This window comes from Balaenoptera physalus (assembly GCF_965194825.1).
Source record: "Balaenoptera physalus genome assembly, contig: SUPER_1_unloc_17, whole genome shotgun sequence".
Taxonomy (NCBI): domain Eukaryota; kingdom Metazoa; phylum Chordata; class Mammalia; order Artiodactyla; family Balaenopteridae; genus Balaenoptera; species Balaenoptera physalus.
Window position 1 is genome coordinate 38,531 of NW_028126582.1, and position 15,792 is coordinate 54,322.

The 15,792-nt window shown below is 57.2% G+C and overlaps 1 protein-coding gene and 1 pseudogene across 2 annotated transcripts; one reads left to right on the forward strand and one right to left on the reverse strand.

Annotated features, from left to right (window-relative positions):
* Positions 1-1,016: 1,016 nt before the first annotated feature.
* LOC309650445 (unconventional myosin-XVIIIb-like) lies at positions 1,017-6,600 on the forward strand. The gene is made up of 4 exons (XM_082478436.1): positions 1,017-1,975; positions 4,011-4,153; positions 4,990-5,090; positions 6,145-6,600. The coding sequence occupies exons 1-4, from the start codon at positions 1,669-1,671 to the stop codon at positions 6,233-6,235; spliced, it is 642 nt and encodes a 213-aa protein (XP_082334562.1). The 5' UTR covers positions 1,017-1,668; the 3' UTR covers positions 6,236-6,600.
* A 115-nt stretch (positions 6,601-6,715) lies between these two features.
* Positions 6,716-11,482, reverse strand: LOC309650440 (thimet oligopeptidase-like; annotated as a pseudogene). Its single transcript has 9 exons — positions 11,157-11,482; positions 10,715-10,986; positions 10,139-10,514; positions 9,767-10,059; positions 9,627-9,667; positions 8,808-9,073; positions 8,573-8,701; positions 7,798-7,959; positions 6,716-7,603 (listed from the first exon to the last, which is right to left on the reverse strand). The product of its transcript is annotated as a thimet oligopeptidase-like (transcript).
* Positions 11,483-15,792: the final 4,310 nt, after the last annotated feature.

Sequence of the window (15,792 nt, forward strand, 5' to 3'; positions counted from 1 at the left end):
CCTCCTCTGACTTGACCCTCAGCAGCACTTCAGGGGCTGGTCCTTCCCTCCTCCTGCCATCACTCCCTTCCGCAGCTCAGGAATTCCGCTCTCCTGGTTTTCCTTCTGTCCCGCTGGCCCTCCCTCTCAGCCTCCTTTGCTGGTCCCTGATCTCTCCAAGTCTGGGTGCCCCATCCCTACACCTCTTCTGTCTCCCTCTTTAAACGCCCGCTTCCTTGGTGATCTCATCCAAGCTCATGGCTTTCAAATGACTCCCGTTCAGTATAATTTAATTAGTTGGTTTTTTATCATCTGTCTTCTCCCAAAGGAAAGCAAGCTCTACAGGCAGGGCTTTTTTTGTCTTAAGTCAGGTTTATTAAGGTATAATTTACATACAGTTAATGTCACCCTTTTTAGTGTTCACTTCTGTAAGTTTTTGACAAACACGTATAGTTGTGAAACTGTCTCTGCCATCAATTACAGGACAGTTCCCATCACCCCCAAAAGTTCTCCATACCCTTGTGGTCATCCCCTCCCCCATGTCCCGCCCTGGGCAGCCACTAATCTGTTCTTTTGTCCCTTTTCCCTAGTTGTGCCTTTTCTGAAAAGTCATATAAATGGAATTGTACTGCATGTAACCTTTGGAATCGGCTTCTTCCACTTATCACAATGCACAGCGCATTTGAGATTCACCCATATTGTTGCAGCTGTGAGCCGTTAGTTCTTTTATTCTATTGTATTTTATTGCACAGCTTTGTTTATCTGTTCGGAGGGGGACCAGTTGTCCTGGTTTCCGTGGGAGGGAATGGTTTTTCTGGGACATGGGACTTTCAGTGCTAAAACCAGGGTGGTTGGTTATCTTAGTTCTTTAGTTGAGGGACATTTGGGTTGTTTCTAGTTTGTTGATGAGTTTGAATACCTACTCCATATAACCAGTGACAGAGGGTTTTTTGGTGAACACAAATGTCCATTTCTCTTGGGTAAATACCTAGGAGTGGGGTTGCTCAGTTGTATGACGGGTGTACGTATCACTGTTAAAGAGGCTGCCAAGCTGTTCTGCAGAGTGGCTGTATTGTGTAGCATTGTGGGAGAATTCCACTTGCTCTGCATCTTAACCAGAACTTGGTAGTGCGTCAAAAAAAATTAAAAACAGGTTTTTTAGCCATCTTAATAGGTGTATAATGATATCTCCTCACGGTTGGCAGAGATTTCCTTTATTCGCCTTGAGTAGTGTTGTGCCCCCAGTGCCTGGGTTAGTGCCTGCTATGTAGTAGACACTCAATGAATTTTTTTTTTTACTGAGTGAATGAATGTATGGATGGATGAATGAATGAAGTCAAAGGGGCTTCCGGTATCTAAATCTGTTATAGCAAATACATAGCACACGTACCGCCAATTCCCCCATGCCCCATTCTGTTTCCATGGCAGACGTCACTCATCAATTGAGCCATTTTATCCACCTGCTTCATTTCAGACAGGTACGATCCAGTCCTTTGTGTAGCAAGTGAGATGAGCCCCATGAGCTAATGCCGCTTTAGTTCAAGCCTCTCATTGGCTGAAGAAGAGGCCAGGCTCAGAGCAGGGTCCAAGGCTGCCCAAGGACTCACAGCGAGCCAGTGGCAGGACTAGATCTCCAGGCTGGGCTCTCTCCAGAAAAATGCACGACGTCTCTGACAAGGCTGGAGTAGGATGGGAGGCATGGACGTGGATCTGGGCTTGAGGCCGGGTTGGAGCATTGTGGAGTGCTCCCTGGGCCCCGGCTGGGTGGGAAGGCTGATGCCGGTGCTCTTCCTGCAGGTGCCCAGGAGCTGCCGGGATGGCCTACCCACCCACGTTGGCTCCCTGGCCCAGCGGGTGTACTGGGCTCTGCTGAGCCAGCAGAGGGACCAGAGCATCGTGGCCCTGGGCCAGAGCGGTGCTGGCAAGACCACCTGCTGCGAGCAGGTCCTGGAGCACCTGGTGGGGATGGCAGGCAGTGTGGATGGCAGGGTCTCGGGTACAGTGGTCTCCAGGTGACGTGCAGCTGGGACGTGGTGGGGGCGGTGGCATGGGGGAAGGGAAGGGAGAGTCAGAGGGGGTGCTGGGCGGCTCTTTCTTATATCTGCTCAGCTAGCGTTCACTGAGCACCTGTGTGCAGACCCTGTGCTGGCTTCTGGGCAGGGCCACCCCTAGTCTGTTGGGTACTTTTGTGTGAATTAGAAACAGGTACTCCTTGCCTAAGACACTCACTGCCACATGTGGAACAGTCGTCACGCATTGACATTGTTAGAACCAAACACTTGACCACCACGTTCTGGGCCATCATCCTAATAAGTATACAGGCCTATGGCTATCTGATATAAATGCTGTGCCCTTAGGTGTGGTGTCCTTGTGCAGCGCACAGCCCACTGGACTGTGCAGAGGACCCGATAAGTAAAAACAGAGACAAGGAGGCACTGACAGCCGGAAGGGAGACTCAGCTGCACATCTGTGCCAGACTCCGATGCTCTGCACCGCTTGCTGGCCGAGCTGGGGAGGGGAGAGGCGGAGGGAGCACAGAGAAGGGGCCGGGGGGCTTCCTTGAGGAAATGATGTTTGAGCTGGGCATTAAAGAAAGAGTTTCAACATTGTAAATCAACTATACTTCAATAAAAAATAGTGTCAGTTGGTGATAATAATTACAATATTGATGGTGATCGTGGTAAATGCTTGCTGAGGACTTACGCGCCAGGCTCTATTCCAAGCAGGTTAACTTATTTATTATTTAAAACATCCCTATAAGGTAGACGTTATTATTATTTGAATTTTATAGATGAGGCCATTAAAACGCAGGGAGGTTAACCAGCTTGCCCAAGGCCACACAGCTCATACATCCTAGCACCGAGATTCAAACACAGACAGTTTGGCTCCAGAGCTGTTACCCCTGGGCCAGTGTTCTCAATGTATTGTTGCCCCTCTGAGGAGCCTTTTTAGTTGTTCTTTCTCCTAATCGTCTCCCACCATGAAAAGTTAATGCCATAGATTCACCATATATTTGCTTATGCAGTGTGTGTGTATGTGTGTATATATATACAGACACACACAGACGTGTGTGTGTGTGTGTGTGTGTGTGTGTATCTGTGCTCTATTCTATACATAAGAAAGGAAAACTGCCCCCATCCTCAAGAATCAGTTTCTGCCCTCTTGGGGGCAGTATTCCCCCTGCTGAGAATATATGGCCCAGGCAGTATTGCTTTTCTAATAATAACAAACAATACTAACACCACCACATTTGGAGCATGTTCTGAGCACTTTACATTATTAAATCTTTTAGTCTTTGTGGCAACCACATGAGGTAAGTAAGTACTATTATTACCCCCATCTTATAGATGGGGTATCTGAGGCACAGGGAGGTTAATTTATTCGCTCCAAATCAGGTGACTAACAACGGGGAGAGGCCATATTCAAGCTTGTTTAACCATTGTACTATCCTGCTTCTCCACTGGGGTTATTCCAATGCTTTATTGATCACCTGTTCTGCACCTGGCCCAGGTTAGAGCCCTGTTAGGAGGAGCTGGGGATACAGCAAGGAGAGGCCCTCCCAGAATGTAGTTCTGCTGAAAGTGTGTGTTGGGGGAGTGGGAGTCAGGCTAGGCTGTATCCAGGTGCCTAGCACATAGTGGGTGCTTGTTAAATAGTTATGTTAAAAAGCTTGGGACTGCTGGGCTTTTTGAGCTGGCTGTGATGGGCGTTCCCCGAGAGCAGGTCCAAGAATGTTAATGCTCTGCCCTCCTCCTAGACTCCACCAGGCCCAGGAGGCCATAGGGCAGCCCTTGTCACTCAGATCGTACCAATCCTAGGTGTGTGTATGTCCCCTTCTGGGCTCACTCTTGCTCACCCCACGCCCCTGCTTGCAGCACAGGGCCAGCCCAGCAGCGGAAGAGGTGTGGCTTAGAGCTGAGTTGGGGGAGTGGAGGGGCCCCTGCTGGGGCCTGGGGCCAGAATGGGGTCCTGTGAGAGGTGGGGGTGGCAGCACCCGGGCCACGGGTGATGCCCTGTCTGTGCCCCACCAGTGGAGAAGATTCGAGCCACCTTCACTGTCCTCCGGGCCTTTGGCTCCGTGTTCACCGGCCACAGCCGCCGTGCCACCCGGTGCTCCATGGTGATGTCACTGGACTTGAACGCCACAGGCCGAGTCACGGCCACCCAGCTCCAGGTGAGGCCTCTGGGTGGGAGGGAGAGGGGGCTCTTTGGGGCTGCAGTAGCCTCAGCCCCACTCAGCAGGGCCCACGCCTCCAGCTGGGACCCTGGAATGTGTCTAAATGGTCATCGCTCCCCAGGCCAAGGCCAGCTCCTCCCCACCTCACTCAGTGCCCAGACATCTCCTCCCGGAGCAGGCCGGCTCGTCTGTGCCTCGGAGTATCACAGGGATGAAATATTCATGAGTAGATACATAATTCAGCCGCTCATTAGCTGGGTCTTAAAAGCGTAAGCTGAAATTAAACAGGCGCTCACTGGCCTTCTGCGGCAGCCCGTGTGTGACAGGCACATGGCCTGTTTGTTCCTCTCTCTGAAATCACCTGGCTCCTCCCCTTCCCCCCCCCCCCCCCCGCCCCCGCAAACATTCTGTTTGAACAGAAAACAGGATTAGGTTATTAGAAGGGTTGTTTGTATGTGGAGCTAGGAGAATACCCAGACTCGCTGGTGCACGATAAATCCCTTTCTGTCCCGGCCCTGAAAGTCTACCGTGCATCACCATGTGGGTCAAGTTATTAAGGGCTTCGGTTGCATAAGAGTGTGTTGGAGGGCGGCTCTGGGTTAATTGTTAGTACCCTTGGATTCCTTCATCGGAATGAGCCCGTTGCATTCGTTGATTGCCTGCGTGGACTCTGAATCAGTGAGACAAAGGCCTGGCACGTTTTGATTTGGAGGCGTCCAGCCAAGTTGGGGCCTGAGGTGCTGCCTCGAAGAGTGGGCCTGGGGGTTGGTGGGGGTGTGCGGGCAGCCTAGCGGGGCCTCGTGCTGACCGGCGCCTGTCCTCTCCCCTGGCAGACGATGCTGTTGGAGAAGAGCCACGTGGCCCGGCAGCTGGAAGGGGAAGGCAATTTCGAGGTTTTCTCCCAGATGCTATCCGGATTGGACCTGGCTCTCAGGTGAGTGACTGGGCTGAGCAGGGACGGCCGAGGGCAGTGAGACAAAGGGCCTCCGCTCTCCAGGGCCCCAGCCCTGCCTCTGCCCAGAGCTGAGAGTCAGTGGAGCCCAGTGGTTAGGAATCTGGCCTCTGATTCTTGCTGCCTGGTACTGCTCCTGGGCTGGGTGAACCTGGCCAGGTGTCACCTGCTCTGAACCTCCGTTTCTTCCTCTGTAAAGTGGAAATAGTACCTTGACTGCTGACCTTACAGGATTAAGTGAGATAAGTCACATATGGCTCTTTATACACGCTGGGGGGTGGTGGTGGATGTCTGCTGTGACGGTGACATTTTGGTACAGGTTCTGACAGCAGCGTGGGAGGTGGGCAAGGAACAGCAGACCCCAAATCTTCCAGAAGCTCCTAAACTCTGTGAGAGCCTTGGGTGCACCTGAGGGTAGCTCAGGGCGAGGAGGCACCAGGTGGAACAGCAGAGAAGCCACAAGACTCATCTGGGAGGGCCTTCTGGGGGAGGTGGCCCAGGGAGTCATCTCTGCCCCTCGCTGACTCCTGGGAATTCTTGGACATGTGGCTCCCTGTCTCTGAGCCTTGGTTTCCTCATCTGTTGAACGAATGAGTAAGGTTCTATCTAGTGAAGCTCCAGAGAGTGCTCACCCCAGGCGAGGGGTGATAATTTTCAATTTGCCTCTGCGTCCCCCATCATTTGTCTCCTGCCTTCCACCCCCATCTGAAGGGCAGGCCCAACCTGTCCTGAGCCTCCTGGCTAAGGCCAGAGGGGCACCTTACCCTTTGGAGAGAGGGCAGATTAGAGAGGAAACTCCCAGTTTTCAGAGCAGGGTAACTGAGGAGTAAGGAAGCTTCTGGAAGGCCTTCACTTAAGAAGGGCCCATTGAGGGCAGCAAGTGAGGAATATTCGGGAGGCAGGGCCAGGGCCTGAGGCAGACCCCGGGGCCACCTGGGGCACTCTGTGGAGCCCCGTGCCATGATGCCCACCTGCCCTGCCAGGCCACTGGTGTGGGTGGGTCCTCCCTTACTTCTGGTCCCTTCTCTGTTTCCAGGACAGAACTGTACCTGCACCAGCTGGCAGACAGCAGCTCCTTCGGCATGGGCGTGTGGCCTAAGGTAAAGAGGAGGTCCTTCTGGGTGTGAGTGGGTGTCTGTGTCCCCATGGCCAAGATGGGCGGGTCCCCTGTGTGGCTCGTCCCTCTGCCACTGGGGTGAGTAGTTGGCAAGGGCTGGTCACGTGGGGGAGGCAGGGTTGCCTTTATGGGGCCTGGGCTTGTCAGGGAAATGAGTCTTGTGCTAATAAAGGGAACCAGGAGGTGGTTTGTGTAGAGGTAAGGGCGCGGTCTCCGGGACAGGCTGTCTAGGTTCAAACCCCGGCTCTGACACTTACTGGATGTGAGACCTCAGGCATGGACCCTAGCCTCTCTGAATGTCTGTGTCCTCTTCGGTAAAATAACAACAGAACGAGCGGGCAGGCTGAGGGGAGGACAGAGCGCTCCGCTGCCTGGCGTCCTTTGTGGGGGCGAAGGGCCGGAGGCAGGGCTCCCGAGGAGCTCAAAGGCCAGGGAAGGACACACGGGACGGTCCAGCGCCACCCTACCGCTCCAGTAGTGCAGCACCCTCTCTGAATTCCTACTGCCACCAAAACACATCCCTAAGGCCTTTGGGAAGAATCGCTAGGACCCAGGAAGGTGGCCCCTTGCTGTGGTCCAGACTTCAGCAGCTGCCGATGACCAGAGGGAGCCAGCCGGCCGGCCGTGAGCAGGAGGACAGGACACGGGGACAGGGACAGCCACAGCCGGGCTTCCCGCAGCTGTGCCCACCGCCAGAACCAGCTCCAGCCAGTCACAGCCCCCGAGATGCCAAACAGTGACGGGCGAGAGGCTGGCAGGAAACTGACACCCCCTCACTGGAGAGCCTGCCCGGTCGGGGTGCGGGGCACCATCCCCGTCTGAACTCACCCCACAGCTCAGCCGTCTCCCAGTGACCCAGACGCGTCACCACGGCCCCAGGGCTGATCCCCGACCAAGGTCAGAACTCCCCCCAGTGTGACGGCCCCCATGCCACTCCTGTGGTGGAAGGGACGGCAGGCAGAGACCAGGAGTAGAGTCTTTTTTATTAATGGCTGCATTTTCAAAGAACCGTTTTGTTACCAGGAAAGCTCCCCAGGAAGGGATTGCATTAGTGCAACAAGGGGGAGCCTTGATGCCAGGCTTTCCAGACACTTCCAGATGGAGACTTTTGGCCTAGGCCGGCCACCGGGGACTCGGGGGCTGGGAGGACACGCGGCCCCTCCCCTGCCCCGACGGGGCGCTAAGGCACCCGGCCCGCCTCGGGGGGCAAAACCCCGTGCCGTCAGCAGGCCGGCGGCTTGCAACCCTCAACCTGCAGCCCTTTGCTCAGGAGGAAGGCGTCCTGCGTGGGGTCACAACCCAGGAAGAGCTTCACCATGCCCTTGGCATCCTCGGAGCCCCCTGGCCTCAGAATGCAGCTTCTGTAGTCCATGGCAACCTGAGGAGAGGGGGCGGGGCTGCAGGAGGGTGGAGCACCCCCTTCACGGAGGGCGTGGGTGTGGCCACCTCTGCTGTGACTCAACAAAGGGCAGGGGAGCAGGGGGTTCTGGGCAGGCCCAGGCGGGCGGCACAAGCATCTAGGCCCAGGCCAAGGACCTCCGTGTTGGTCTGCACGGCAGGCTGGCCTCTCACCTTGCCACTCAGGACGCCCTCCTGCTTGAAACGAGTGTGTGGACCGTGTCCGCGGAGTACACCTCGCTGCACAGGTAGCCATAGGACTGGGCGTCGTAGCTTCCTGCCAGGTGGCCGAAGGTCGCAGGCAGGTGGGTCCCTGGGACACACGCGGAGAGGCTCCTGCCCGGCCCCCTGGCCGCTCTGTGCCCCTTCCCCAGAGCCCAGAGCTTGGGGCCTCAAAGCAGCCCTGTCTGAGTCCCCTGCCACTAGAGGGAGTATTGGCCCAACACTTCTAGAAAACGGGGACCTTGCGGGCAACTCAGTGGAGGGACACAAATCAATCTTTGCCGACTTTCTGCTGAAGCTCATGAGGGTTCACCCCTAAGCCTCTTACAAGGACAGCTGCCCGAGGCTCCAAGGGATGAGTCAGGGCTCGCCCTCCAGCACGGGGAGAGCGCGGGTTAAAGCGCTCACGAGGGAGTGAACTGCGTCTCCGCACCGACACGCACGGGCAAACCTCGTCGACGCGTTCCGTCCGGGGTATGAAGCCCTCTCCTGCCTCTTCCAGGCTCTCGAGAAAGCACGTGCAGATACGCCCAGCCCACCCTCGGACTCCGCGGGCCACAGCTGGAGGGACCAGCCCAGGAACCCAGGCAGGAAGAGGCCAGAGGTCAGCGGGCCTCAACCAGAGCCCGTCAGTCGGTCCCCCTTCACACACCACCAGAGGATCCTCTTGACCTGGGCAGTAGCCGCCAACCGACCGCTAAGGTGGGCCCGGTGTGCGCTTGGCTACCTGGCGTGGCTGGGACCCCGAGGATCTCCTGGCAGAGGCGGGCATTGTCCTAGGCCGGGTCCGAGGGCGTCTGCGTGTGCAGGGCCTGGTCCACCTTGGCCAGGACGATCTGGCGCAGGTTGAAGAGGCCTGGAGGGCGGGAGGAAGGAGACGGGGGTGCTGGCACTGTGTCCAGGCCGCGCTTTCCAGCCGGGCGGTCCGGGAGCCCCTTTCCTTTCCCTCGGCCCAGCCTCACGGGGGTTGGCCAGCCGGGACTTGATGAGCTTGTCCAGCAGCTCCTGGGGGACGGCGCTGCCCGTGCCCCGCCGAGACTGGCAGCAGCGCCAGGGCTTCACAGGGCGCGGCGTTCCCGGCCCCAGAGCCTACCCTCTGGTTCTCATCACCGGCTGTTACCAGAGCCGCAGGCAACGTGCCTTTCTTTTCGTTTGTCTTTTTTCCGGCCCTCGACCATGCAAAGGTGTGAAGCCCTGCCACTTGCTGCCACGTGGATGCACCGTGAGAACACGATGCTCAGCGAGAGAAGTCAGACACAGAAGGACACACAGGGTGTGACCCCACTGAGGGGAAACGTCCAGAACAGGTAGATCCACAGAGTCAGAGTGGGTTCCTGGTTGTCAGGGGCAGGGGAGGGGAGGGAATGATAACTAAGGGCGTGAGGGACCTTTTTGGGGTGAGGGAAATGTTCCAGAACAGGGCAGTAGTGACGGCTGCACAGCTCAGTAAAGTGTCCCCACGCGCTCCGGTTGCAGTCTGTGAGAGCATCGCTCTCAGGACGAATGGCTGACCGCAGGAAGACTGAACTAGCACTGGGTCCTGGGCCCAGACGCTCAGCTGGGGACCCCCCCCCCCATTGGGAAGTCACTGGGACTTGCTGAGCCTCCACCGAGACTGGCAGCAGCCCCAGGGCCTCACAGGGCGTGGCGCTCCCAGCCTCAGAGCCTACCCTCTGGTTCTCATCACCGCCTGTCACCAGCCTTGCATGCAACGTTCCTTTCTTCTATTTTGTCTTTTTTAAAGGCAACTCTTGAATACATGTATTTAACATGGAGGGAACCAGTCCTGACTCCTTGATCTGGGACTTCCAGCCTCCAGAGTCTCGAGGACATCCACTTCCGTTGTTTACGCGCCCAGTGCGTGGGGTTTGATGATGGAAACTGACACCGAGGGCGTCGCCTCGTGCGGGGTGACATCAGCGGAGGAATCCCGTGGCGAGGGCCTGCCTGAGGACCACGGGAGAGCCCGGGCCCTCCCCGCCCCCTGCCTTCAGCCCCTTGCCCGCACCCTCCTGGGAGCGGAGCTGGTGCATCGCTTGCCAGAACTCATGGAAGTAGGTCTCCAGCTCATCATACTGCAACAGGGAGGGCGGGTTGGGCGTAGGCTTGGTGAAGTTGGCCACCATGGCCGCAATGGCAATCTGGCGCCTCCCGTCCTGCTGCAGGCAGCCCGGCTGCAGGCCAAAGCAGGCCATGTGCCCGGACTTCCCTTCCCTGGGGAGGGACGCGGGTGAGGCCCCGCTACCACAGAGGAGCCCCGGCCCACGGCCGACAGGTTCCCCCACGCATGCACCGAGGGTAGAGGTCCAGGTAGAACTTGCTGATGGATGACCTTGCCCGAGGCCGCGTCCCGGACCCTGTAGAGCCTCACATCTTCATCTTCGTGACACATGTTGGCGCCTTCCTCCAGGTCGAAGGTCAGTCCCAGCAGCTCCTGGGAGATGCCCAGCCGCCCACGCGTGACCACCTGCATGGGGAAGGACTCATTGAGCAGGTACTGGCCCACGTGGTAGCGCGTCTCCTCCCCCTGGTTCATGTAGTAGCGCAGGTCCTAGACGTTGATGGGCCCGTCAAAGTGCAGGCCCCGCCTCTGGCACTCAGCCTTCTTTAGCTCCAGGATCACGGCCGCTCCTGCTCCCCGAGGGGCTTCAGCTTCTGGGCCAGCTCATCTGCGGGCGGAGGGGAGAGGCTCGGCTATGTCCCTGTGGCAGCCCCCCAGCCGCCCCCCACCCCACGCCCCTCGAGGCAGAATGAAGGGTTGGGGAAGGCGACCCCCAAGGGCTGACACAGTGGGGTCTCAGGCAGCACCACGTCCAGTCAAGGTCCACCTGATCCCCGTCCCCACTGGGACTCGGGGAGGCGGGGTTACCTAGGAAAGTGGCCACCACCTGGCTGGTCTTGGCCATGTTCATCTCCAGCACGGAGTCGGCACGCGTGCTGAATCCCAGCAGGCGGGACTTATGAGCCTGCAGCCTTACCAGCTCCCCGAGGATCGCGCAGTTCTCCTGGAACCCAGAGACAGCCAGCGCTGGGGACCGTGGGCCACGCCCTCCCCACAGGCCCCAGGCCAGGTCTCTGTGGGTGGGCAGGGCTCTCAGGCCACTGGCGGGCACAGCCAATCCCCCCCCTCCTCCTCCTGGCCTGGATTTCTAGACACTTTGGTGCTGTCCTAACATGTGGTCTTTATGAACACAGGTCCTTTTGGAACCAGAAACGGCGTGAACCATGACGAGCTCTAAGGCCAAGGGCAGGAAGAAATGTGACCAGGCTCTCCAGGAGCCACCCAGGGGCCTCCCCGGGCTCAACAATACAAATTTGGCTGCCGTGCAGACAGCAGCTCATCCCCACGGCGCCCGAACACCCAGCCCCTGGACGGCGAGAGACCTGTTGCTGCAGGTGGCCCGTGGTTGGCTGGTGAGGCCCGGCCCCAGGCGTACGCCACCTTCTCTGGGGCCACCTCTCCGGGTCTGCGGTGGGGTTTTCCGGGGAGCCCCCAGTCACCACAGGACCAACGTGGCCTGTCTGCAGCCCAAGAAGGTGGGGACACAGGTCTGTCCCCCGTGGACATCACCCGCGAGGCCGAGCAAGCACCAGTGGTGTCTGCGGGGAAGATGAAGGGCTCATGCACAGCCCCCATCTACTGAAGATGCTAAACGAGAGAAGCACAGACTGCAGCCACATGCGGTATGGACCAAACACAAGTGTCCTTGCAGGAACCGATGTCTGAATGTCAAGGCTGTTCCCGGGCCACAGTGAGAAGGCCCAGGCCCCACGCAAGGCACAGAGAGGGGATGGGGGGAACATCTGCGAATCTGAGCTCATCGGGCATCACCCCAGAAGGAGAGGGAGAGAGCCAGAAGGAGATACGGAGGGAGAGGGAGAGAGAGGGAGGTACAGACGTCTCTCCCTTCCCTGGGGGTTCTCTAGTGCAGCCAAGGCTGAAAACCACTGCATTTCGGGAGGTGGGTCCTCGTGGAAAAGTTAAATAGTAGCTCATGGCATTATCGACACATATTTAAAAGGAATATGGGAATCTTGGGGAGTCAGGGAGGGGAGCTGGCGGCTGCCTCGTAAACGAGGAGAGATTGGGCGTCAGAGGAGGTGCCTGCCTCCGCCGCCGCCGCCCCCCCCCCAGGGCCCCGCAGACTTCATATCCCAGCTGTGGTCCCGGGCTGGAAGGCAGTGGGGAGGTCAGGCCGTCCCAAGCATCAACGTTGACTTCAGGGCTGATCTAAAAGGCGCCTGGTGTTTGTTGAAGCAGAAAAAAGAGAAAGCAGTGGGCAGAGGATGGGAGGGGGAGGGAGCCCCCATCAGCCCTTCTCCCTGTCTCCCTCTCTGTCTCCTTCCCTCCCTCCCTCCCTCTACCTCCCTGCCTCTCACTCTCCCTCCATCTTTCCCTCTGCCTCTCTCCCTCCCTCTCTCCCTGTCCCTCTTGCCCTGTCCTGTCCCTCTCTCCCTCCCTCCATCCCTGTCTCTCTTTCCCTGTCCCTCTCTCCCTCTCCCTCTATCCGTCCCCCCTCCCTCTCCCCGTTTCCCTCTCCCTCTCTGCCTCCCTCTTTCCCTGTCCCTGTTTCCCTGCTCTGCTCTCCCTCTCCCTCTTTCCCTCTCCCTCCCTCCATGTCCCCCTTTCCCTGTCCCTGTTTCCCTGTTCCACTCTTCCTATACCTCTTTCCCTCTCCCTCTCTCCCTCTCGTGCTCGCCCTCCCTCTCCCTCCACCTCCTTCCCTCTCCAGAGAGGGAAGGAGGTGGAGGGAGAGGGACAGAGAGCAGGAGAGGGAGGGGGGAGAGGGAGAGAGGAATAGAGGGAGGGAGGGAAAAACAAAGACGTCTCTTCCTCCCTCCCTCTATCCCTCTCTCCCTCCCTCTGTCCCTCTCTCCCTCTCCCTCGCTCCCTCTCCTCCCTCTCCCTCCAACTCTCCCTCTCCTTCCATCTCTCCATCTCCCTCACTCCCTCCCAGAGACAGAGAGACGGAGGAAGAGGCAGAGACAAGGGAGAGGGAGAGAGAGGGGGGAGAGAGGGAGAGACGGAGAGAGGGAGAGAGAGAGAGGTCTCTTCCTCCCTTTCCCTCTCTCCTCCTCTCCCTCTCCCTCTCTCCTCCTCTCCCTCTCTCCCACTCTCCCTCTTCCCTCTCCCTCTCTCCCCCCTCCCTCTCTCCCTCTCCCCCTCTCCCTCGTCTCTCCCTCTCCCTCCATCTCTCCCTCTCTGGGAGGGAGTGAGGGAGAGGGAGAGACAGAGGGAGGGAGAGGGTGAGACGGAGGGAGAGGGAGAGAGGAAGGGAAAGGGCGAGGGAGGGAGAGGGAAGGAGGGTGAGACGTCTCTCCCTCTCCCTCTCCCTCTCCCTCTCCCTCCCCCTCCCTCTCTCCCTCTCCCTCCCTTCCTCTCCCTCTCCCTCTCCTAGAGGGAGGGAGGGAGAGGGAGAGACAGAGGGAGAGGAGAGGGGGAGTCGGAGAAGGAGGTAGGGAGAGGGAGAAGGCGAGAGGGTGCCTGCTTCCCTCTCTGTCCCCCTCCCTCCCTCCCTCCCTCTCCGTGTCCCTGTCTCCCCCCTCTCCCTCTCCCTCTGTCTCTCCCTCTCTGGGAGGGAGAGAGGGAGAGGGAGAAGGAGGGAAAGTGATGGAGGGAGGGAGAGGGAGAGAGGGTGAGGGAGAGAAGGAGGAGAGAGGGAGAGGGAGGGAGGAAGAGAGCTCTCCCTCTCTGCCCCCTCTCTCTCCCCCTCCCTCTCTCCCTCTCCCCCTCTCCCTTGTCTTTGCCTCTCCCTCCGTCTCTCCCTCTCTGAGAGGGAGTGAGGGAGACGGAGAGACGGAGGGAGAGGGAAAGGGAGGAGAGGGAGGGAGAGAGAGGGAGGGAGGGAGGGAGAGATGTCTCCTCCCTCCCTCTCCTCCCTTTTCTCCCTCTCCCTCTCCCTCCAACTCTCCCGCTCCATTCATCTCTCCATCTCCCTCACTCCCTCCCAGAGGGAGAGACGGAGGGAGAGGCAGAGACAGGGGAGAGGGAGAGAGGGAGAGGGAGAGAGAGGGGGGAGAGAGGGAGAGGGAGAGAGGGGGAGGGAGAGAAGGAGAGGGAAAGAGGCAGAGGAAAGAGGAAGAGGGAGAGAGGGAAGAGGGAGAGAGGGAAGAGGGAGAGAGGGAAGAGGGAGAGAGGGAGAGGAAAGAGAGAGGGAGAGGGAGGGAGAGGGAGAGAGGAAGAGACAGAGAGAGGGAGAGAGAGAGAGGGAGTGGGAAAGAGGTAGAGGGAGAGCGGAACAGGGAAAGAGGTACAGGGAGAGAGGGAGGCAGAGAGGGAGGAGAGGAAGCAGGGAGAAAAGAGAGAAAGAACACACCGTCTACATTTCTGTCAAATGACACCGGGGATCCTTACACAACCAGGAGAAAGTAACACAGGGAGGCTCTTTCTCAGCTGGAACTGGAACTGCAGACGGGGCCAAACACCACCAGGCTGGCCACACGTGTCCAGCCGCCGCTGCAGCCCCGTCAGCCGTGAGTCCGGTCACCAGGGCTCTGAGTGTCTGCTCCAGGGAGCTGGGGTTCACCCTCTCACCCGGGAGGCCGGGCCAAGACAGCAGGGCCCCGGGCTGGACACATAGGGGGAAACGCATGCCCACAGGACAGCTTGTGCGAGCAGATTCAGCTACCAGATTCTAGAGGCCCAGGACCACCCTGTGGCCCGTGAAACCCAGGAGCCACGAGGGTCTTGCAACGTGATTCCTGTCCGTTGGACTGTAAAGTTTATGTAGGGAATCTTGGAAACAGTGGTAACAAGGCTGAATTGGAACGAGCTTTAGGCTATTATGGACCACTCTGAAGTGTGTGGGTTGCTAAAAACCCTCCCGGCTTCGCTCTCGTTGAATGTGAAGATCCCCGAGATGCAGCTGATGCTGTCCGAGAACTAGATGGGAGAACACTATGTGGCTGCCGAGTAAGAGTGGACCTGTCGAATGGGGAAAAGAGAAGTCGAAATCGTGACCGCCTCCTTCTTGGGGTCGTCGCCCTCGAGATGATTATCGGAGGAGGAGTCCTCCACCTCCCACACATCTCCAAGATGGAGAGCCTTCTCCGTCAGCCAGAGCAGGTCCCTTTCTAGATATAGGAGAGGAGAGAGATCCCTGTCCCAAGAGAGAAATCACAAGCCGTCCCGATCTTTCTCTAGGTCTCCTAGCCGATCTAAGTCAGATGAAAGGAAATAGAAGACCACTTTGCAAGAGGAGTGGTGTACAGGCAATAACTTCATTTGGCAGGAGTATGTACAGAATATTCAAGTTTTGTTTGAGACTTCCGAAGCTTGGTGCACTTTTTAAATGTTTTAGTTGTTCACATTTGTTTGTCTCTTGGGACAGTGACACATAAAGGTGTCATTCTCTATGGTTTGAAATGGGTCCTGTGAGGCATGTAATATGAAGAATTGTTACCTTACAATGTTCCCTTAAGCAAAATTGAATTTGCTTTGAATTTTTGGTCTTGCCTAGACTGATAATAAAACTCTAACTCCTGCCCACCTAAAGTGTGATGTTTACTATTATGGAAACAACACTGGCAAACATTGAAAAGACTTTCTGTAGCTGGGATATGGTATGCAGCTGTAGTTAAGCAAGCAGTCTTTAAAAGGTGCTGTGAACCCAAGCCAGCAGGTAAAAATGAAAGCCGCACCCTTACCCTAGATTAGAGGTTTAAAAATTCCACTAGTCTTCACACCGGACAAGAGGTTGTCCAGGGAGTTTAAAATCTAAGAAGTTTCAAGGAAGTTAGTTTACCTTTGAGTTAGGTCATACGTCCCCTCTGTGATTGCTGTACATGAATACATAGCTCTTTGTAATATTTTTTGGAAATTTGAGATCATCAAGATACCAATGTCCTGCCAGATTAAGAGTATATTGTAGAGCTGAACTTTGAGTTACTGTGCAATTTTTTTTTCATGCTGTCATTTGTAATATGTTTTGTGAGAATCCTTGGGAT

Coding starts and splice junctions, on each gene's coding strand:
- LOC309650445 (XM_082478436.1), top strand. CDS start 1,669: ATGGGAGGCATGGACGTGGATCTGGGCTTGAGGCCGGGTTGGAGCATT. Junction 1,976..4,010: donor TGTGGATGGCAGGGTCTCGG/GTACAGTGGTCT, acceptor GTGCCCCACCAG/TGGAGAAGATTCGAGCCACC. Junction 4,154..4,989: donor TCACGGCCACCCAGCTCCAG/GTGAGGCCTCTG, acceptor CTCCCCTGGCAG/ACGATGCTGTTGGAGAAGAG.